The 22601-nt window shown below is 44.5% G+C and overlaps 1 protein-coding gene and 1 long non-coding RNA gene across 2 annotated transcripts in view; one reads left to right on the forward strand and one right to left on the reverse strand.

Moving 5' to 3' along the window:
* The window catches only part of LOC119956779, a 36268-nt gene extending 35969 nt beyond the window's left edge, over nt 1-299 (reverse strand). The window contains exon 1 of the long non-coding RNA XR_005458678.1: nt 253-299. This is a non-coding gene — a long non-coding RNA (uncharacterized LOC119956779). The remainder of the gene's footprint in view (nt 1-252) is intronic.
* LOC119956777 (dnaJ homolog subfamily A member 1-like) lies at nt 244-21903 on the forward strand. The gene is made up of 8 exons (XM_038784183.1): nt 244-378; nt 653-791; nt 9630-9810; nt 16363-16467; nt 19020-19247; nt 19355-19585; nt 21079-21179; nt 21264-21903. Exons 2-8 carry the CDS (start codon nt 660-662, stop codon nt 21474-21476), a joined length of 1191 nt encoding a protein of 396 aa, XP_038640111.1. The 5' UTR covers nt 244-378; nt 653-659; the 3' UTR covers nt 21477-21903.
* The last annotated feature ends 698 nt before the right edge of the window (nt 21904-22601 follow it).

Consider the following 22601-nt stretch of genomic DNA (forward strand, 5'->3'; position numbering starts at 1 on the left):
GGAGGAGGGGCGCGGCTGAAGAGTGGATGTTGGCCCAGTCATGGTGGGAGGACGGGGCCGGTGGGGGGGATGGGGCTTGTGGGCGTGGCGAAACCAGAGGGTGGGCGGAGCGGCGTTACGAAGGGGGCGTGGTTGAGGGATGGAGCGGGCGGACTCCATGAAAGTATGAAGGGGGCGTGGCCGGCGATGGGCGGGGCAAGCCCGGAGGGGGCGGGGCCGATCTAGAATCTTCTGCCGCTCGCGTTTAAATACCCGGTTCGAGGCTGTCGGCGGCTTTTCTTCATCGGCTGTTCGGCGGCTTTTCTTCATCGGCTGTTCGGCGGCAGCTCCCTTCAAATCATAACAGCAATAAAACATCAGCTTGATCCAAAATTAACGGTGGGTCTTTCACACACACATATGTGTATATATATATATATATTTATATACACATGTGTTTATATATATTTAACCCCCGGGGCCGTCATCATAATGGCGGTGACAGGACGCGCTGATTGTCAACAACATTAACCTCCCAGGCTGTCCCTCTCGGTTTGATAGCCAGGAGGGAGGGAGGATTATTAATGCCATTGCCACCCAATGGGTGGGGGTGGGGGAATAACAGCATGTTGTGAAAAAAAAGTTTATTTTTATTGTTCTGATTCACTTGCAGGGCAGCAATGGTGAAGGAAACCGCGTATTATGACATCCTGGGCGTTAAACCCAACGCCCCCTCTGAGGAAATCAAGAAGGCCTATCGCAAACTGGCCCTGAAATATCACCCCGACAAAAACCCGGACGAGGGGGAGAAGGTGAGAGAGAGAATTGTGCATTTGTTGCACAGAAGCTTCCAGAACATTCCTTCCACAGCTTGACCTGGGGCAGTGAATTGACAGGAAACCATCACCCCAACTATCACACTCAATCTTCACCTGGCAAGGGGCCATGGTATAAATTTAAAAGTGCCCAATTTCTTTTTTTTTTCCAATTAAGGGGCAATTCAGCGAGGCCACTCCGGGTCCTCGCTGCTGTGAGTCCGCAGTGTGAACTGTGCCGCCCCGCTGAACTGAATAGTTAACTTGTGTTATAGCCCCTTCATTGTGGAGGACACAGGTTTTACAGCTGCATGGTTGAAGAAAATTTGAGATCCAACCACGTTGGAGCTGGTTTAGCATGGCGCTAAATAGCTGGCTTTGAAAGCAGGCCAGCAGCACGGTTCCATTCCCGTACCAGACTCTCCAAACAGGCGCTGGATGTGGCGACTAGGGGCTTTTCACAGTAACTTCATTTGAAGCCTACTCGTGACGATAAGCGGATTTTCATTCATTTCATAAAGCGATTTAAGGGTCAGCTTGGTCGGAGAGGTAGATTTAATGGGGTGGATTCTGCGTTTTTGGTACTATGTCCCCCATGCCGTTGTGCAAACTGTGGTCTTCTACGCCGGGAAAACTGGTGTCAAAAGGCCACAGATTCACTGTCTTGTTGGGGGCTAGCAGGGAGCTGTCTTAGTGCTCGCAGCTCCAGCTGCTGATACAGCCCCCTGGCACTTCCTGGGCCTCCAGTGGCCATGCCCGTGCTCCATGGCAGACTCAGGCTGTGGATCTGGACTGCCGAAATAGTGCCCCACGTCGGCTGCTCGTCTGACCCGGACCGCCCACACGCATAGCCCCCGGGCCTGAATGAAGCCCCTGCCCCCCCCGCCCTCCGATCAGCCCTCCCCGGACTGATTCTGCACCGCCACGCAAGGTTCCCGAACGGAGGACCAGATTAGAACCATGCCGTCAGGAATTCGGCTGGTCGGGGATGGAGAATAGTGGGGTGGGCCTCAGGCAATGGCCTGAGGCGGTGGATGCTCGGCACGGCGCACTCCCTGAGTATGCCACTTTTCGGGCGGGGGGGGGGGGGGGTGGAGAATAGCGGAACCGGCGCTGGTCCTCATTTCGAACGTGAAAACAGATTCTCCGCCCCATCGCCGATTGTGATTTCGGCGTCGGGGTTTGGAGAATCCAGCCCAATGTCTTTAAAAGAAGAGGAAGAAATTTAGGGAGGGAATTCTGAGCTCCAGAGTCTCTCTCAGCAGCTGTGGGCACGGCTGCCAGAAATGCACCGGTTTAAAACCCTGAATGTTGAAGTGGCCAGAATTAGATACGCAAAGGTATTTTGGAAGATTGTGGATTAGCAAGTTAGGCAGATGGACAGCAGAATTTTGAATGACCTTTAGTTGATGAAGGATAGAATGTGGGAGACCAGCCAGGAGTCATTGGAATAATCTAGTCTAGAAGTAACAATGGCATGAATGTGAGGGTTTCAGTAGCAGATGAGTTGCGCCTTAGGATAAAGTCGGGTGATATTACAGAGGTGGAAAAAGGTTGCTTAGTGATGGCTCAAATATCAGATTGGAAGCTTCTCTTGGGGTCAAATGTGTCCCCAAGGTTTCAAACGGTCTGGTTAACCCTCGGACACTTGCCAGGGAGATGGATGGAGTCAATGTCTAGAAAATAGAGATGGTGATGGGCACTGGAGGCAATGCTTTTAGTTTTTTCAATATTGAATTGGGGGAAATTTCTGCTCATCCAGTTGGACAAGCAGTCTGATAATTTAGAGGGGTTAAGATATAGAGCTGGATGTTTACCGTGTTTACTTTGGAAACTGTTTTAGATGATGTCGCTGAGGACAGTATGAAATAGGAGGGACACCGTGCGGGACCAGGAAGAGAAACCATTGTATTGGGGGCTGGTTTAGCACACTGGGCTAAATCGCTGGCTTTTAAAGCAGGCCAGCAGCACGGTTCGATTCCTGTACCAGCCTCCCCGGACAGGCGCCGGAATGTGGCAACTAGGGGCTTTTCACAGTAACTTCATTGAAGCCTACTCGTGACAATAAGCGATTTTCATTTCATTTCATTTTTCATTTCATTTTATTCTTTTGCTGTAACTGGGTAGATCAGAATGCAACCAGGCAAGTGCAGTCTCACCCAGATGGGCACTAATGGAGAGTCATTGGAGCAGAATTCTGAACTGTTCAAGTAGCTATGGTGTGTGAGATTGTTGGTTCAATTGTGTTTCTGGACATGTCCACAGGGATGTAAGTGGGTGACTTGTTTGGTCATTAACTGACGCTTGTGTGGTGTGAATGTTACTTGCTCTTGTTCCATGGACTGCTTTATTATGTGAGGAATGGTGAATGGAATGGAACACTTGAAAACATTACAAACTTTGATGTAACAGCTAAAATTGGTAGCTACCCTGGAAAAGTCCTGTAGGAATGACCTCTGAGGGAGAGATGATTAGATCCAACTATCACAGCCAGTTTTTAGTTTCTTTGTACGACATTCATTCCCATAATGTCTTCATGTCTGGGGCAGTCACTGGCACCTCACCTCTGATATCCAGCTTTTGTGTCGACGTTTGAAAGCTGCAGTTGAGTGATCCTAGCAAACCTGAAATAAAGCATTGGTGAGTAGCTTATTGGTGAGGAAGTGCTACTTAATAGCACTTGATGTTGATGACTCCTTCTGTCACTTTGATTGGGAGTAGACTGATGGCAGTGATTGGTTCGATGTGTCCTGATCTTTTGGCCAGGACCTGTTTAAAACTCTCCAATTAGATTTCCATCCCGACCACAGCATCAAAATGGCCCTCACCAATGTTAAAAATCTTCTGTGATTGTTGTGCCTCTGCAACTTTGACACAATTTATCACACCATTCTCCTTTAGTACTTTCCCCCAGCTCCGTAGGATTTGCTTCTGTATAGTTCAGCTCTTGGCTCTCCAGTCATAACTAGAGCATCGGCAGCAATGGTTTCTCTTCCTGCCTCTGTAATATAGCTGCTAGAATGGTTACGATCCTAGTTAGTGTTACTACTGGACAGGTAGATTCCAGAATGGAACCCTGGCTTAAAAGATCGTAACCATTTCTTTTTCATAGAATTTACAGTGTAGGAGGAGGTCATTCAGCCCATTGAGTCTGCACCGGCCCTTGGAAAGAGCACTCTACTTAAGCCCACAACTCCACCCTATCCCCATAACCACTCCCAACATTTTGGATACTAAGAGGCAATTTAACATGACCAATCCACCTAACCTGCCCTTCTTTGGACTATGAGAGAAAACCACAGTACCCAGAGGAAACCCATGCAGACGTGGAGAGAAAACGCAAACTCCACACAAACCGTCACCTGAGGCCAGAATTGAACCTGGGTCCCTGGAGCTGAGGCAGCAGTGTTAACCACTGTGCCACCGTTTCCAAACTGCACTCCCAAAAAGACACTCTTTAAAATCTTTTTTCAAACAATGCTTTCGGCAGCTGTTTGCCTTACGAACCCTCATCAGGTTTCCCAACTATTCCTATAAACAAAGCTTCCGCTCCACTTTTAAAAAAGGAATCCAGCTCCAGGTTTTCCACCTCTCCTTCCAGGCTTCATCTTGAATTGCAACATGCATCCAAAACTCAGGTACTCAGACCCCAACAGAATATTGCTCCAAAAAATGGAAGTAAGGACACCAAATCTTAGGATTGCTTCAGATATGTGACTTGTCTGTAGCCAACCTGTTGTGTATCTGGGAATACGTTCCTGCTGGTTATGTGCCATGTGATGTCAGCAGAGTGCGCGGGTTTTGGGAAGATCACCATCTTTTTGAATGAGCAACATCTCTAATAAACCTCTTTGTGTTTTACAAGAATCCAGAGTTGTGGGCACCTCCATACTTTTCTCTTTGCAGCAACAAAGAAAATATAACAGGAGAGAAAACTGGCGACGAGGATTGAGGCGGGAAAAATCACTTTAAATATATTTTGGTAACGAACAGTGGGGCGGCATTGGGTGCAACTGAATATTCTGGGGACAAGTCTCTCATGCTGTGGGCACACACGCACATCAGGTGAAGCACTGCGGCCGATGCTGAAGGTTTAAAAAATGAAATAAAGTTTAGACTGCAACTGTGAGAAAGAAGACCGGCATTCGGGAAGACTTGCTTGCGTTGAAGTGCATGGGGTCTGAACTCCAGCGAATACGATCCTAACCGATTCAATCTCTCCTCATACGTTAGTCCCGCCATCCCAGGAATCAGCCTGGTAAACCTTTGCTGCACTCCTTCTAGAGTAAAAACATCTTTCCTCTGATAAGGAGACCAAAACTGTGCACAACACTCCTAACTTATGGCCAATCAGATAATTGTCTGTCTTCTCGTTTTTGCTACCAAAATGGATAACCTCTCATTTCTCCAAATTATACTTCATCTGCCATTTTTGTCCACTCACTCAACTTGTCCAAATCACACTGAAGGATCTCTGCATCCTATCCTCAACTCCGCCTCCCACCCAACTTGGTGTCATCTGTTAATTTGGAGGTATTACATTTTGTTCCCTCGTCTAAATCATCATTATATATATATTGTGAATAGCTGGGGTCCGCCCCCTCGCGCTCTCTCTCTCTCTCCTGCATCATTTCAAGTTCACAGCACACTTCATCAAGCAAGAGAGAGAGTTCCTTCCAATCCAAGGTCTAAACACTTCTGCCCTATAATTCTCAAAAGCCTCTCGCAGGAACTGATCGCTGTCAGGCAGAACACATCCGTGGCCAACACACCGGCGGCCAGTTAATCAATGGAACCAACATCCTCCAAAACTGATTTAAGATTCACCCGGTGCTGAGAATCTGGCCTCTCCTTTCCAAACATAAAACCCGGGATGTCCTGCGACGAAGGCTGCTTTAGCTCTAGTCTTCTGCTTGAAAGCTCGTCCCAATTATGGATCCATAGACCAAATATAATAAAATAAAAGAAATAGGAACAAAGGAAATAACAGGAAATACCTTACACCAGGGAAAGAGAGTGTTAGCTATGAGTTACACCACCAATGGGAAATAGGCACCAGCTATGATCCTAGCGAAGACGGGACCAATATCATACACGTAGAGACGGATGCTGAAAGAGTTTTGCAATGTCATGTTGATCAGTTCCTTTCTGCACAAAGTAAGTTTTCCAAAACTTCTCAAGAGGTTCACCCCCTTGGAAAACCCCACCTAACCTTTCTTTTTGGACACAAAGGGCAATTTAGCATAGTCAATCCACCTAACCTGCACATCTTTGGACTGTGGGAGGAAACCGGAGCACCCGGAAGAAACCCACACAAACACGGGGAGAACGTGCAGTCTCCGCACATAATGACCCAAGCCGGGAATCGAACCTGGGACCCTGGAGCTGTGAAGCATCTGTGCTAACCACTGTTACGTGCTGTTACGTACTGCCTAACATTTTGTTGCTCATCCCTGAGGGCATTTAAAAGTCAACCACGTTGCTTGGATCTGGAGTGACATGAAGACCAGACTAGATGAGGACAACAGATTTTCCTACCAGATGAGTTTCTACCACAAACGACAATGGTCATCTTTAGACTGAGTTTGGGCTGAGTTGTCTGAGCCTCCGTGCCGAAATCACGCTCGGCACAGGGACAGAGAATGGGGCCTCAGACTCGCGATCAGGTCTGACGCCGGGACATGATTCTCCGGCGACCAGAGAATCGCCGCCAGCCACGCATGCGCGGTAGTCACGGCGCCGGTCAAGGGCCATTAAAAGAGACCCCTGCGGTGATTGTCCACGGTCGACCGGCCTAGTTCCCGCCAGTGTGGTTCATGTATGGTTCCACCTGGCAGGAGCTCGGACCCGCGGCCGTGGTGGGGGGATAGGGGATCAGACTCTGTGGGGGGCTGGGCCTCCACGACGGCCAGGCCCGCGATCGGGGCTACCGATCGGCGAGTGCACGCGATCCGTGTGTGGGCCCGGCTTGGAAGCGGCCGGCGCGCGCATACACGGACCCGCGGCTGCGTACTCTGGCGCCGTGCTGGCCCCCCGTGGGCTTCAGAATCGTTGTGCCAAGAGGCCCGTTGATGCTGGCGTGAAACACTCCGGTGTTTACGCCAGCAACGCTTGGCCATGTTTTTGCAGAATCCCGGCCCTATTTCCAAATTTTTAAAATTGAATTCAAATTTCAACATCTGCCATGGCGGGATTCGAATCCGGGTTCCAAGAGAATGATCCTGGGTTCCCAGTTCTCTATCTGGACTTTGTGCTGTGCCTTGGCAACATTATCTGCTGACATTGGATCAGTTTTCAAATATAACCGATGATACCCAGATCAACCTTCCATTGCCCCTGTGTTGTCAGTCTGTCCATTGGTCTTGGTTGAGGCATAATTTCCTCCATGGCAGGCTAAAAAAACCTGGGGCTAGATTCTGTTAGCTGATGCCGAAATTGGGGAGTGCGATCGGGCAGAGAATAGCTTCCGACGCCAAAATCAAGGCAGGCGGCGGTTTCACGCCAAATCACGATGATCCGTCACACCAAAAACAGTGTCAATGCAATGCACTGGTGGACGGGTAACACCATTACTGCAGCCGGCAAGGCTGCCATGCAGCTGTGCATGCCGCTTGTGCGTGTGGCAGTGTGTGTGTGCGTGTGGCAGTGTGTGTGTGCGTGTGGCAGTGTGTGTGTGTGGGGCAGTGTGTGTGGGGCAGTGTGTGTGGCAGAATCGGTACAGGTGTGGTGCTGCTGTCTCTGACATGATAGTCCACGGATTCTCCTTCCCTGACCACTACCCCAGTGTTTGCAAACGTCAGTGTCCTATTTAATTGAGTTGAGCTCAGATTCCATATTATCTACAAGAAAGGCTCTCATCCTCTTCTGAGGATCCCCTGCTGTTAGAAAAATTCCCAAGAGCAGTTGCTGGAAATCTGAAATGAAGACGTGAAATAGTACCAGGTCTAGCAGCATATGTTGTGAAAGGTAATTTACCTGATATGCTGTTTCTCTCCATAGACACTGTCAGACCTGCTGATAGTTTCCAGCATTATTGTCTTTGGAAGTAGAGAGGCTGAATGATGGCAACTTTGAAATGATCGCTCTGAATAGTGGCAGGAGCAAAGGATTAGGTAACGTAGGACAGTGGTGATGCCAGAGGAGGGATGGCAAGATGAGTTGAGCTGGAGATTCACATTATCAAGGTGAGCCTCAGTACAGAAGGTGAGGGAAGCTATCTCCGGGAACATGTCTCAAGGCTTTTCGTCAGCTGTAAGGCAATATAATGGTATATTTTCCACTTGCTTGGATGAGTGACGCTTCAACAACATTCAAAAAGCTCAACACTACCAGGGAAAAACAACCTACTTGATTGAAACTACCTCTTAACATTTACTCTCTCCACACCTTAGTGTATACTATTTATACTGCATTGTGTGTATAATACAATGTGCTTCTGCAATTTGCTACAGCTTCAAAAATGCTTCTACTAGTAGAGGGACTGAAGGTGCATGGGAACACGGCCACCTTCCATGTTCCCTTCCAAATCCTGCACCATCCTGACTTGGAAATGCATTGCCATTCCTTCCTACTGACAGAACTGTGGACGGCAGTGATCCAAGAAGGCAGCTCACCCTCCACCTTCTTGAGGTCAGTTCGGGTTGACCAATAAACACTGACCTTGCCAGTGACACCCACAGTCTATGATTGAATTAAAAATATACATCTAACCCTTCCAAAAGAAAGCTGGCTGGCAGTCTGAATGCTGGGAATGCCTTGATACTTTAGTTAGGAGATTTTAAGTTAATGGATTGAGTCAAACGCAACAGCTGAAATTGTAGTTATATTAGAATGGTTTTGTTTCTTAATATTTGGGAGTTATGGCCCCAGTTACAGAATTTTTCAGCAGACCACTAACCACTATAACTTGTTCACATGGTAACGCCTGCTATTAATGAGAAATGCGATATCCATGAAACCTACTTGGAACGTCAGTCTTTATCAATGGCAGGCCGTAACAACCTGGAATTTGAACCTTTGTTTTTTGTAAGCTGCACTCTGGTTCTTTTGAAATGAAATGAAAATCGCTTATTGTCACGAGTAGGCTTCAATGAAGTTACTGTGAAAAGCCCCTAGTCGCCACATTCCGGCGCCTGTCCGGGGAGGCTGGTATGGGAATCGAACCGTGCTGCTGGCCTGCTTGGTCTGCTTTAAAAACCAGCGATTTAGCCCAGTGTGCTAAACCAGCCCCTGCATATTAAATCTGCATGGTCTTTGATGCCTAAATATTCATTTGATTCTTGTTTCAGGTTACAGATTACTAAATGTTACCAAATCTTCCTTATTAAATTTACTGTTTATAATGAGCATTCCTAGGAAAATCCAAAAATATTCACTCTTTATAAAGCTGCATCTTTGAAAGCATCTGTTCTGATTTTTTTTTTCTGTGTCACCGTTAACTTTTAGACTTGACATTGTCCAGACAACCAACAAGAGAACTGGGCAGTCCTTTTATTTTATCATTAAAGAACTCCTTTTGAGATTGGTGTTCTTGTTAGCCCTTGTTGGCAGTGTTCCAATGGGAATTTTACTATATTCACACTTTATTCCGATGAAGAAGGTGGCGTTTATGAATGAGATACTTGGGCAAATCAGTTTAACACTTTTTCCCAAAAGATTTTTTTTCTCAAATCATAGGTCAAAGAGAAACTTCCTCAGAAGAGAAAAAGATCCTGATATAATCTTTCAATTTTATGTTGAATTCTTGATTTAATATTAGAAATGTTTTTCATCTTTAGTGGATAATTCAAATATTTTTGTTCATTTCTAGTTTTTTTTTCTTGCTTCTTTTAATAGTTCAAGCTTATATCACAAGCCTATGAGGTTTTATCAGACTCTAAGAAGCGAGACCTCTACGACCAAGGTGGTGAACAAGCCATTAAGGAAGGAGGAGTAGGGGGTGGTGGTTTTTCCTCGCCGATGGACATCTTCGACATGTTCTTTGGTGGTGGTGGCAGAATGCAAAGGGAGAAAAGAGGTAATTTCCCTAGTTCAATAGAGAGTTAGATGGGGAGGAGAAATATGAAGAAAATATGCATTATTCTAATAGAAATTGGTAAGCAATTTTGTGTCCACTCATTTTTTTTTTCCCCACACGATCTTATACTAAAATACATTTGCTGGTTAATCTGGAAATACCACCATCTGGCTGGAGGATATAATTTCCCAAAAGGAAAGCGAGTGAAGGTCAACCTGGCTGCGTTTTCGCCTGGCTAAATACCGATAGACTAGTTTAGAGATGAGATACTGCCAGTTGACTTGGTCAATGTGTGGTTGGTGGAAATATAATCCCTGTTTTGAAAATATTATGGATATTTATAATTTATGGAAGGAATCCACTTTCAGAGGATGACCTTAATAGTGTGTTAAGATGTTACGAGTCCCAGTTTCTTTGGAATTTCGTCCAAAAGAATATTTCTCATTCCTGGTCTCACCTTGTTAAAATCCTTCTGCAGCCTCTCCGTGACCTTGCCTCATCTTAAAGTAAAGCACACAAATCTGTTTTTAAAAAAAAAATTTAGCGTACCCAATTATTTTTTCTAATTAAGGGGGCAATTTAGCGTGGCAATCCACCTATCCTGCACACCTTTTTGGAATGTGGGGGCGAAACCCACGCAGACACGGGGAGAATGTGCAAACTCCACACGGACAGTGACCCAGGGCCGGGATTCAAACCCGGGTCCTCAGCGCCGTAGGCAACAATGCTAACCACTGTGCCACCGTGCTGCCCCCTCTCTCAAATCTGGTAACAGTGTATTGCATTGCATCCTGTCGAACGGTTTATATAGATTTTTTGATTTTCTTCTCTACCCATGCTTTCTTTGTTCACAGCTTCAACAATTTGTCCTTCAAATTTAAAGCTGTTTTTTATCAGAAATCCCAAATCTCTGCTATTAAATTATTTTACCATTTGAACGTTTGCTTTTTATCCTTTCGCAAGTTCTCCATATTCATTTAATCTCGCGTCTGCTCGCACAATCTACTTTTTTTTTAATTGTCCATGGGACGTTGGCGTCGCTGGCTGGGCTGGCATTTATTGCCCATCCCTGAAGGCATTTAAGAGTCAACCACATTACTGTGGATCTGGAGTAGGCCAGACCAGATAAGGACGAGAAATTTCATTCCCTAAAGGACATTAGTGAACCAGATGGATTTTTACAACAGTCGACAATGGGTTCATGGTCATCTTTTAGACTTCCAGTTCCAGATTTTTATCGAATTCCAATTTCACCATCTGATGTGAGGGGATTTTAATCCGGGTTCCCAGGCCATGACTTTGGGTCTCTGGGTCACGGGTCCAGCCACAATACCACAACACCACTGCCTCCCCCTCTGTCTTTGACCTTCAGAGGTCATTTCAGTTTAGCACACCTGTCTATTTTTTTCTGTTGCATTCAAATTTTGAAACTTTCCAACACAAATTGACCGGGGGGGGCTGTAGGGCCGGCAGGGAGGGATCTCCCATCTTCCTGCAAAATATTGTAGATGGAGGAAAGGACAAAAAAGGGGGAGCTATTCTCCATCCCTGGATCAGTTTTCTGTGCGGCACACCCCCGCAGGCAACGGAATTCTCCGTCCCGCCAGCCGACCAATGGGGTTTCCCATTGTGGGCGGCCCCATGGCGTCGGGAAATCCCCGGGTGTGGGTGCGCTGCCGGTGCAACAGAGAATCCCGACAGCGGAGAATCCAGCCCTGTGATGGTGTGGAAGGTAGGGGTAATTAAATGATGAAAGGGTTGGTGGTACAAAGCAAAAGCTGGTGGTTGCAGGACAATGAAAGAAACAGAAATTGAGTCCAGAGCAGGAAATGGGAAGAAAAAAGATCAGCAGCTGCTGTCGTAAAACTTGGGAGCAGAAGTTATGGTTGGAAATACGTAGCAGTGGGTGGGCGCATTTATCAGTTGGATCTTCCAGCTTCAGTGTCTTCAAGGACATCAAGCTTCAGTGTTCCTGGAGGTCCATCTTCTTTCAAGAGGTCCGTCTTTCTTGAACGGTGGGTCACTTATGGCCGTATGCCTTTAAAAAATGGTGCCTAGATATAAGTGTGAGCCATCTAGCCCGCCCGCCAACGAAACATTGCAACCCTCGTGCATATTTAATTGCATTACAGTGGAAATTCCTATTGGTTTCTGTGGCAGGAAACACTCTACGTCCCTGCCCCCTCCACGGACTTGTTATTGACTGACCTGCAATAAAACCTGGTCAACCCAGTCTTTTGAAATTGCAATGTTACCTGCTGCTTGTAAAACATCCAGCTGCACTGGCGTACTGAGAACAATATTGAGGTACAGACATTCAGCTTTGTCTTCAAGGACATGCTGTGCTGAATTCATGTTCTATTCATGTAGACTCCTGTATGCTGAGCTCACTGAGCATTAAGCATGGTGTTGGGGAATATATTTTCCAGATAACTGAACTCCAGCTTTGTGATACCAATAAGTGTCGAGGATGAAATATCGGTTGATAATGCATCCTTTTAAAAATTAAATCTGATTGGCTGAAGCTCTGTGGTCTGATTTGAAGCAGAAAGTGGGCATTCCAGCTTTTATATTGTATTTATCCTGGTAATTTGAAAAGAAATGTTTTTAATTTGCGGGATGTGCACGTCGCTGATTAGGGCAGTATTTATTGCCCATCCTTAGTTGCCCTTCAGAAGGTAGTGGTGAGTTGCCTTCTTGAACCGTTGCGGTCCACTAGGTGTAGCTATACCCACTGTGCTGTTCGGGAGGGAGTTCCAGGATTTAGCCCCAGCCACGGTAAATGAAGGGCGATATATTTGCATAGGGTGGTGAGTGAGTTGGAGGGGAACCTCCAGGTGGTGGGGTTCCCAGGTATCTGCTGCTCTTGTCCTTCTGGATGGTAGTGGTTGTGGGTTTGGAAGGTGCTGCCAAAGGAATCGTGGCAAGTTCCTGCACCGCATCTTGCAGATGGTACACACGGCTGGGCTGTCACTGGAGGAATTGTATGTTTGTGGCAAGAGTAACAATCAAGCGGGGCTGCTTTGTCCTGGATGGTGCCGACCTTCGAGTGTTGTAGAAGTTGGCACTCATCCAGGCAAGTGGATTACATTTCTGACTTCTACCTTATAGATGGTGGACAGGCTTTGGGGGTCAGGGGTGAGTTACTCACCATAGGATTTCTAGCTGTTGACCGGCTCTGGTAGCCATAGTATTAATATGGCTTGGCCAGTTCAGTTTCTGATCAATGGTAACCCCCAGGATCTTAATTGTGGGGGATTCAGCAATGGTAATGTCATTGAATGTCAAGGGGTGATGGCTAGATCCTCTCTTGTAGGAGATGGTCATTACCTGGCACTTGTGTGATGCAAATGTAACTTGCCACGTGTCAGCCCAAGCCTGGATATTGTCCAGTTCTTGCTGCATTTGGACATGGACTGCTTCATTATCTGAGGAGCTGTGAATGGTGCTGAACATTGCGCAGTCATTTGCGAACATTCCCACTTCTGACCTTTTGATGGAATGGAGATCTTTGATAAAGCAGCTGAAGGTGGTTAGGCCTAGGACACTACCCTGAGGAGCTCCTGCAGTGATATCCTGGAGCTGAAATGGTTGACCTCCAACAAGCATAATCATTTTCCTTTGTACTATTTAATGACTCCAACCAGCGGAGAGGTTTTCCCCCTGATTCCCATTGATTTCAGTTTTGCTAGGGCTCCTTGATTCAGTCAAATGCTGCTTTGATGTCAAGGGCAATCACTCTCACTTCACCTCATTCAGCTCTTTTGTCCCTATTTGAACCAAGGCTGTAATGAGGTCAGGAGCTGAGTGACCCTGGTGGAACCCAAACTGAGTGTCTGAGAGCAGGTTATTGCTGAGTAAGTGCTGCTTGATGTCCCTGTTGATGACTCCTTCCATCACTCTGCTGATGATGGAGAGTAGTCTGATAGGGCAGTAATTGACTGGGTTGGATTTGTCCTGTTTCTTGTGTACAGGACATACATGGGCAATTTTCCACGTTGCTGGGTAGATGCCAGTGTAGCTGTACTGGAACAACTTGGCTAGGGGTGTGGAAAGTTCTGAAGCACAAGTCTTCAGTACTATTGCCGGAATATTGTCAGGGCGCATAACTATTGCAGTATCCGGTGCCTTCAGCCATTTCTTGACATCACGTGGAGTGAATCGTATTGGCTGAAGATTAACATTTATAATGCTGGGGACCTCTGGAGGAGACAGAGATGAATCATCCACTCGGCACTTCTGGCTGAAGATTGTTGCAAATGTTGGAGCCTTGTCTTTTGCACAGATGTACTGGGCTTCTCCATCTTGAGGATGGGGATATTTGTGGAGCCGCCTCCTCCAGTGAATTGTTTAATTGTCCACCACCATTCACGGCTGGATGTGGCAGAACTGCAGAGCCTAGATCATGTGTTGTGGAATCGCGTAGCTGTCTATTACTTGCTACTTATGCAGTTTGGCACAATAACAGTCCTGTGTTGCAGCTTCACCAGGTTGACACCTCTTAGGCATGCCTGGTGTTGCTCCTGGCATGCTCTCCTGCACTCTACTTTGAACCAAGGTTGATCCCCTGGCTTGGTGGTAATAGTAGAGTGAGGTATATGCTGACCCATGAGGTTGAAGATTATGGTTGAATACAATTCTGCTGATGGCCCACAGCGCATCATGGATGCTCAGTCTTGAGTTGCTAGATCTATTTGAAGTCTATCCCATTTAGCACGGTGGTAGTGCCACACAACACAATGGAGGGGTATCCCCAATGTGAAAACGGGTCTTTGACTCCACAAGAACTGTGCGGTGGTCACTTCCCGTACCAGCCTCCCCGGACAGGCGCCAGAATGTGGCGACTAGGGGCTTTTCACAGTAACTTCATTGAAGCCTACTTGTGACAATAAGCGATTTTCATTCATTTCATTTTTCATTTCTACCCATAGTGTCATGGGCAGATGCATCTGCAGCAGGCACATTGGTGAGGGTGGGGTCAAGTCTGTTTCTCCCTCTTGTTGGTTCCCTCACCACTTGCTGCAGTCTCAGTCTAGCAGCTATGTCCTTCAGGACCTGGCCAGCTTGGTCTGTGATGGTATTATCAAACCACTCCTGGTGATGGACATTGACGTGCCCCACCCAGAGTATATTAAATTCTCAACTTATCTTCAAATTTGCAAATGCAGTTGAAACTGTGATTGTGATATAGACCAGAAAGGTGTCATGGATAGTCAGCAACAAAGCAATATGTAGGTTTAATAATCAGGGACCTCTGCTCATCCAGTTTCCATTCTAGTTTAGTGTAACTCAAGTTGCTTTCCCATCGAATCTAAGGAGGGTTATTTAAAATTAAGCAAATCTAAAGTGCATAATTTTTTTGCTTATTTATCAATTTAAAAGAATAAATCTGTTTAGCAGTTTATAACCAAAGGCATGCTTTAGAAAAGTGGTTATTCTATAATGTCCCAATCAGTCAGAATAACAAAGGTTTCTATTGGATAATTGGGTTCATTATGAATGTCCAAGATAGTGACAAAGTCATGGGGTGTGAGATATTGAGCCAGAGAAGAATAATCTACAGTAAAACACAAAGGTATTTTCCATAATTTTCAATGCTAAAATAACCTGTCCAGTTTCTCTTCAACCTTTGTTGAGATATGTGCTTTGTTGTAATAAGGCTGTTACATGGAAGAGATTTGACTTTTTGGATCACATAACACTTTGAAAGAATCTTGAGTTAGAGCTCCACTGACCTAACTCTTGGAATGTGTACCTTTTGTGTCTGCTGAATGCACCACAAGTTGTACACAATGACACGATGAAAAGAATGATCTACTGCGTGCATTGAGTGCTTGGTAGTTAATTAACTGTTGGAGGCTCATCGATTTTTGGCCACAAGCATTTTGTTTTCTAAGTTCTGTTTGTCAAACCAGTCTTTCTTAGTGATTCATATAACAGTATGTTTAAGAATTTTCATTGAGTGTTAGCATTGTTTATTGGCGTGATAGTCCCGTGCACAACTGGAGATAATCTTGTGATTGACAGAATGGTGAATAATCCATCCAACAAGAGGTGCTAATGGCTGCTCTGGTGATTGAGACATTGCAGAAATATTAATGTGGGATCATGGAGTCCAGCAGATGTCAATCAAGGAAACCAGGTTTAAGCATCTTTTGTCTAATATATGCCTTGGTTTTTGGCTATTTTAATGTTTTCATGGTACATTGGCTTAAAAGCTTGCTTCATTTTCAAAGATCGTGTTTAACTTTAATCAATTGATAAAGATATCAGTTGATGACTTTATCTGGTGTTTTGACAGAACCAAGGCAATCGATTTAAATAAAATAGGATTCTTTCAAGTTGTGCTTGATTGGAAGCTTGAACTCTGTATGGACAACATTCTAGTTCTATGGCCAATAAATAATTTCACTTGGTGTTAAATTAATCGCATAGTTAAATTTGATGCTTTAAGAATTTCATTTGCAAGGTAATGTTTAGATGTATAAACCACAATCAGTGTTGGGATTAATGTTTTCACCTATCATGACTGCATTGCCTATTTGTGTTTAGGTAAGGATGTTGTTCACCAATTGGCAGTTTCACTTGAAGATCTTTACAATGGAGCAACAAGGAAGTTGGCATTGAAGAAAAATGTAATTTGTGACAAATGTGATGGTGAGTATATAAATTTCATTCAAAACTTTAAATAGGAGGAAGTTTGGCTGAAGCTCTAACTTGAAATAGCACCTAATCAGGGGGAAAGATTATGGGATGATGTTCATCTAACTAAAACAGCTTCCAAAGTCTTTGCAGAATCGAAGTGGGAGGATTTGATTACAAACCCCAATAAACACATTTTTTAAAAAAAGAAAGAAAGCAAAGGATTTCAACAAATATGATGGGTGGGAGGATAGCTGCAGACCTTTTTGCAGCATCTATGAAAGACACAAAGCTAAATATAAGAAGGACAGTGATCAAACCTGTAAGCTTTGGGGCAGCACGGTAGTTGCTTCACAGGTCCCAGGTTCGATTCCCGGCTTGGGTCACTGTCTGTGTGGAGTTTGCACTTTCTTCCCATGTCTGTGAGGTTTCCTCCGGGTGCTCTGGTTTCCTCCCACAGTCCAAAGATGTGCAGGTTAGGTGGTTGGCCATGCTAAATTGCCCTTTGTGTCCAAAAAGGTGAGGTGGGGTTACTGGGTTGCGAGGATAGGGGGAGGGAGTAAGTAGGGTGCTCTTTCCAAGAGCTGGTGCAGACTCAATGGGCCGAATGGCCTCCTTCTGCACTGTAAATTCTATGATTCTCGGATGTGCTGAAGACGAAGTTATGGAGAAACATAACCATTGCAGATAGGATTCGATTCCCGGTTTGGATCACTGTCTGTGTGGAGTTTGCACATTCTCCTCGTGTCTGCGTGGGTTTCCTTCGGGTGCTCCGGTTTCCTCCCACAAGTCCCGAAAGAAGTGCTTGTTTGGTGAATTGGACATTCTGAATTCTCGCTCTGTGTACCCGAACAGACGCCGGAATGTGGTGACCAGGGGCTTTTCATAGTAACTTCATTGCAGCGTTAATGTAAGCCGACTTGTGACAATAATAAAGATTATTATTATTAGGAGAAAAATTAGATTGTAGAGAAGGGGAAAGAATAAGAGAAAAATAGCTGGGAAAAGGATGTCAGAATATGAATAAGTTCCACTGGTGAAATAAAACGAAACTCGCTTATTGTCACAAGTAGGCTTCAAATGAAGTTACTGTGAAAAGCCACTTGTCGCCACATTCTGGCGCCTGTTCGGGGAGGCTGGTACGGAAATTGAACCGTGCTGCTGGCCTGCCTTGATCTGCTTTAAAAGCCAGTGATTTAGCCCTGTGCTAAACCAGCACCTTGTTTATATGTTGATGCACAGAGCAAAGAACAAAGAAAAGTACAGCACAGGAACAGGCTCTTCGGCCCTCCAACCCCGTGCCGACCATGCTGCCTGTCTAAACTAAACTCTTCTACACTTTCTGGGTCCATAACCCTCTATTCCCATCCTATTTGTGTATTTGTCAAGATGCCCCTTAAATGTCACTATCGTACCTGCTTCCACCACCTCCTCCGGCAGCGAGTTCCAGGCACCCAATACCCTCTGTGTAAAACCTTGCCCCCTAGTAATTGACCCCTCTACCCTGGGGAATAGCCTCTGAGTATCCACTCTGTCTATGCCCCATATAATTTTGTAGACCTCTATCAACCTCCGTCGTTCCAGTGAGAACAAACCCAAGTTTATTCAACCGCAAAGAGCATTAATAATAGTCCAGGGACTGGACACTAATTCGAATGGGGGTAGCAAGGTAGTTAGCAAATGCTCTAGCATTACTTTATCAATATTATAATCACCAAGGAGTTTAATAAAATTAATTAGTGTTACAAGTAGGCTTACATTAACAATGCAATGAAGTTACTGGGGAAACCCCATAGTCACCATGCTCCGGCGCCTGTTCAGGTATACTGAGGGAGAATTCAGAATGTTCAATTCACCTAACAGGGACGACTTTCGGGACTTGTGGGAGGAAATCGGAGCACTCGGAGGAAACCCACGCAGACAGCGGGAGAATATGCAAACTAGGCACAGTGACCCAAGCCGGGAATTGAACAGGGTCCCTGCCGCTGTGAAGCAACAGTGCCAACCACTGTGCTAACGTGCCACCCACGAGGGAACATAAAACATACAGTGCAGAAGGAGGCCATTCGGCCCATCGAGTCTGCACCGACCCACTTAAGCCCTCACTTCCACCCTATCCCCCTAACCCAATAACCCTTCCTAACCTTTTTGGTCACTAAGGGCAATTTATCATGGTCAATCCACCTAACCTGCACGTCTTTGGACTGTGGGAGGAAACCGGAGCACCCGGAGGAAACCCACGCAGACACGGGGAAAACGTGCAGACTCCGCACAGACAGTGACCCACGCTGTGAAGCCACAGTACTATCGACTTGTGCTACCGTGCTGCCCGAGATGAAGATAATAGGACGTATTGGAAGACATGATGTGAAGCGATAAAAAGAGAGCTACCAATAAATCTTCATTAAAGGAGCTAGAGCAATGGGAATGCTTTTATACAATGTATATATTTAAAACTTTATTCCCAGTATACAATGTTTAGTTCTATAGTGTTCTGTATGACAAATGGAGGAAAAAAGGTTTAATTCCATTTTTCTCATCTGGCCTTTATTTTTTTTTTAAATCAGGTTTTGGTGGTAAGAAAGGAGCTGTGGAAAAATGCCCAAATTGCAAAGGCAGAGGGATTGAAATCCATGTACAACAAATTGGACCCGGAATGGTACAACAGATTCAGACAATGTGTTCAGAATGTCACGGCCAGGGAGAACAGATTAATCCGAAAGACCGATGCAAGAATTGTAATGGACGCAAAATTGTAAAAGAGAGAAAAATACTAGAAGTTTATGTCGACAAAGGTGAAGTATGATGAGAAAGGGTACTGTTGTTGATGTTGAGATTTCATAGAGCTATTCCAGATAATTTTATTAATAACTCGTGGAATTAATTACTGAGTTTACTTCAGGTATGCAAGATGGACAGAAGATAACTTTCCATGGGGAGGGTGATCAGGAGCCTGGGTTAGAACCTGGTGACGTTATCATTGTACTGGATCAAAAGGACCACGACCTGTTCCGAAGGCATGGAAATGACCTGGTGATGAAAATGGAAATCCTGCTTGTGGAAGCTTTATGTGGTTTCAAAAGAACAATACAAACACTTGACAAAAGGACACTGCTGATTACTTCAAATCCAGGTTAATATCAAAGAAAATAGTACCTTAGAGCGATCTAAATGTTCTAAAGCAATGGTGTTTAGCACAGGGCTAAATCACTGGCTTTTAAAGCAGACCACAGTTCAATTCCCATACCAGCCTCCCCAAACAGGCGCCGTGGCGACTAGCGGCTTTTCACAGTAACTTAATTTGAAGCCTACTTGTGACAATAAGCGATTTTCATTCATTTAATTTCCTAATATTACTGAAGGAAGCTCCATAACCTTTTTCAGATTTAGTTTGGCACAATCATATTATTTTCGACCATCTACTTGGTTGCAATAACACCTTAAATTCATTTTAGAATAATCCAGTGCAGAAATTTAAAATGTTATTGCGTTTTAACTATTTTCTGTATGGGCAGCACGGTGGTGCAGTGGTTAGCATTGCTGCCTCACGGCGCTGAGGTCCCAGCTTCGACCCTGGCTCTGGGTCATGTCCGTGTGGAGTTTGCACATTCTCTGTGTTTGTGTGGGTTTCGGCCCCACAACCCAAAGTGTGAGGGTAGGTGGATTGGCCACTCTGAATTGCCCCTTAATTGAAAAAAAATAATTGGGCACTCTTAAATCTATGAAAAAAAACTAAAACTATCTTCTATACAAAACATTTAATTTCCACTGGTGCAAGAGATACCACAGGTACTTACCAGAGCTTTGCTAATTTTGCAAGATTTTATTAGATTCCCTACAGACAGATCCTCTTATGTAAGCAATCAGATCTATTGCTAGTCAAGGATTAAAAGAGCTTTGACAAAGAGTCATCGGACTCGAAACTTTAGCTCTTTTCTCTCCCTACAACTGCTGCCAGACCTGCTGAGATATTCCGCATTTTCTCTTTCTCATTAAAAGAGCCATGGTTGATTGGTGGTGTTCAAGCTAGGTCCAATCTTGGTCTAATGGAATGGCAGAACAGGCACAAGGAACCTTTCTTATTTCCTTTGTTCCGAAATTCTGATGGTGTGACCCAGAGCTTGAACAAATTCTTTACTGTCTCTTTTTAAACGATGCACTCTGAAATCTTCATCCAGCTGGCGGTTCTAATATCCCAAAATTCACCACCTTTTTGAAACTTGAGACGATGTGAATATGTCTGTTCTGCCAGTCTATGCATGGTTACCTCATCCTTTAGCTTTCATTATTACTAATAACCTTGACAAAGACTTTTAAACTAAATTTATCTCAATCTTTAGTAGCTTTTATATACATTAGGATCAGCTTTGTTTTAATTTCAAATTTATTGTCCTCTTCCAAGAAACCTCAGCCTTCAATATTTTTCTTCTGTAATAGAATTTACTGGTCCTATGTTCTATTTTTGCTTTTGTTCAATATGGACAAGGGCCTTTTTCAATGTTGCTTTCTATGTTTTTTGCCAATTTAGTGCCCTTCTATTACTTTTAAAGATCAGTACAATATATTGTGTAAAATAGTTTGTTTTACTGTTCACTTTATTTTGATCTCAATTTTTACGTTCCTTAGGTGAAGTTATAAAACTCGGCAGCCTTAAATGTGTTCTTAATGAAGGTATGCCTATTTATAGAGATCCATTTGAGAAAGGACTGCTGATTATTCAATTCTCAGTAAGTATTATCACAGAATGTAATGGTTTCTGAAGACAGGTGCTACAAATCTGGATAGTTACATTATTCTTGCATCATCTGTAGGTGAAGTTTCCACCCTATGGTTGGTTTCAACCAGAAAACTTGGCTGTGTTAGAGGATCTGCTTCCACCACGTCAAGAGGTAATGATGACTGACGACATGGAATCAGTGGAGTTAACAGAATGTCTCTCAGAAGAGCAACACAGAGGTTTTAGTGGGGAAGCATATGAGGAAGATCAAAAGCCTAGAGGAGGTGTTCAATGTCAGACATCCTAAACAACGGGTGGCTAGTGTTAGAAAAATAGATTCTGTAATGCTTCAAAATTATTTTAATATTAAAAAGCATTGCATTGGTTATCCTCAAAACAAACTATAATTTCTTATGCATCCTATGACCACAAGGTAGTGTAGTACCAGTCTCTTTTCCTTTGCTTTGGTGGACAATACAGAGGTTTTTGTCTTTTGTTCCCAAGAATTTATCCTGTATTTATGTGCTGAAGCGGTGTACTTTGTCTTCCTTGTTATCTTCCCAGTGTTTGATGCATTTCTGTCCACACAATAACACACCAATATCTAAATTGAAGAATATGGCCATCAGCACATGGCTGTTCTATCAATGTCTAAATGCACTTCTCATTGTCATATCTGGTATTTCTTATGTTTTGTTTTTCTATCTTACAATATTAAAACTGGACAATGAAAATGGATCACTCATTACTGTATATGTGGGTCAGCCTATTTAAAATAATTCACTGTCTCATCCAAAAAAACTACATTCTGTAGATGAATAAAAGTGGAATTACAGAATCTTTTGAAAATTGTGCCACTTATTCACCATTTTAACAGTCACCTTTACAGAAAACAGACATGCTAAAAGTAGTAGGGGAAGTGAGTGAAAGCATAGCTGAAGAGGGGGAAATGTTCCCCCAAGGTAAAGAGGTTTAGGCAACTGTTTGCAATATGTGGACCCAAGGCTCCTGAAAATCCTGCTGAAGTATTGAAGAAGAGAAATGCAAAGGATCGGATATATTCATAATTTTTACATGTGAGACAGTCAGTTCTGGTGTTTTATAGCACAAGAAAATTGTTAGGGGCAGTTAATTGTTGTTAATGGAAGAATTTTTGGGGCAGTTTTCACAGGTATGTTTTTAAATCTTCTTTCCAAATGGAGGAAGTTTGTGCTAAGTGCTAAGGGGCAGCAGGGTAGCATGGTGGTTAGCATAAATGCTTCACAGCGCCAGTGTCCCAGGTTCGATTCCCGGCTGGGTCACTGTCTGTGTGGAGTCTGCACGTCCTCCCCCTGTGTGCGTGGGTTTCCTCCGGGTGCTCCGGTTTCCTCCCACAGTCCAAAGATGTGCGGGTTAGGTGGATTGGCCATGCTAAATTGCCCGTAGTGTCCTA

The sequence above is a fragment of the Scyliorhinus canicula genome, chromosome 24 (assembly GCF_902713615.1).
Source record: "Scyliorhinus canicula chromosome 24, sScyCan1.1, whole genome shotgun sequence".
Taxonomy (NCBI): domain Eukaryota; kingdom Metazoa; phylum Chordata; class Chondrichthyes; order Carcharhiniformes; family Scyliorhinidae; genus Scyliorhinus; species Scyliorhinus canicula.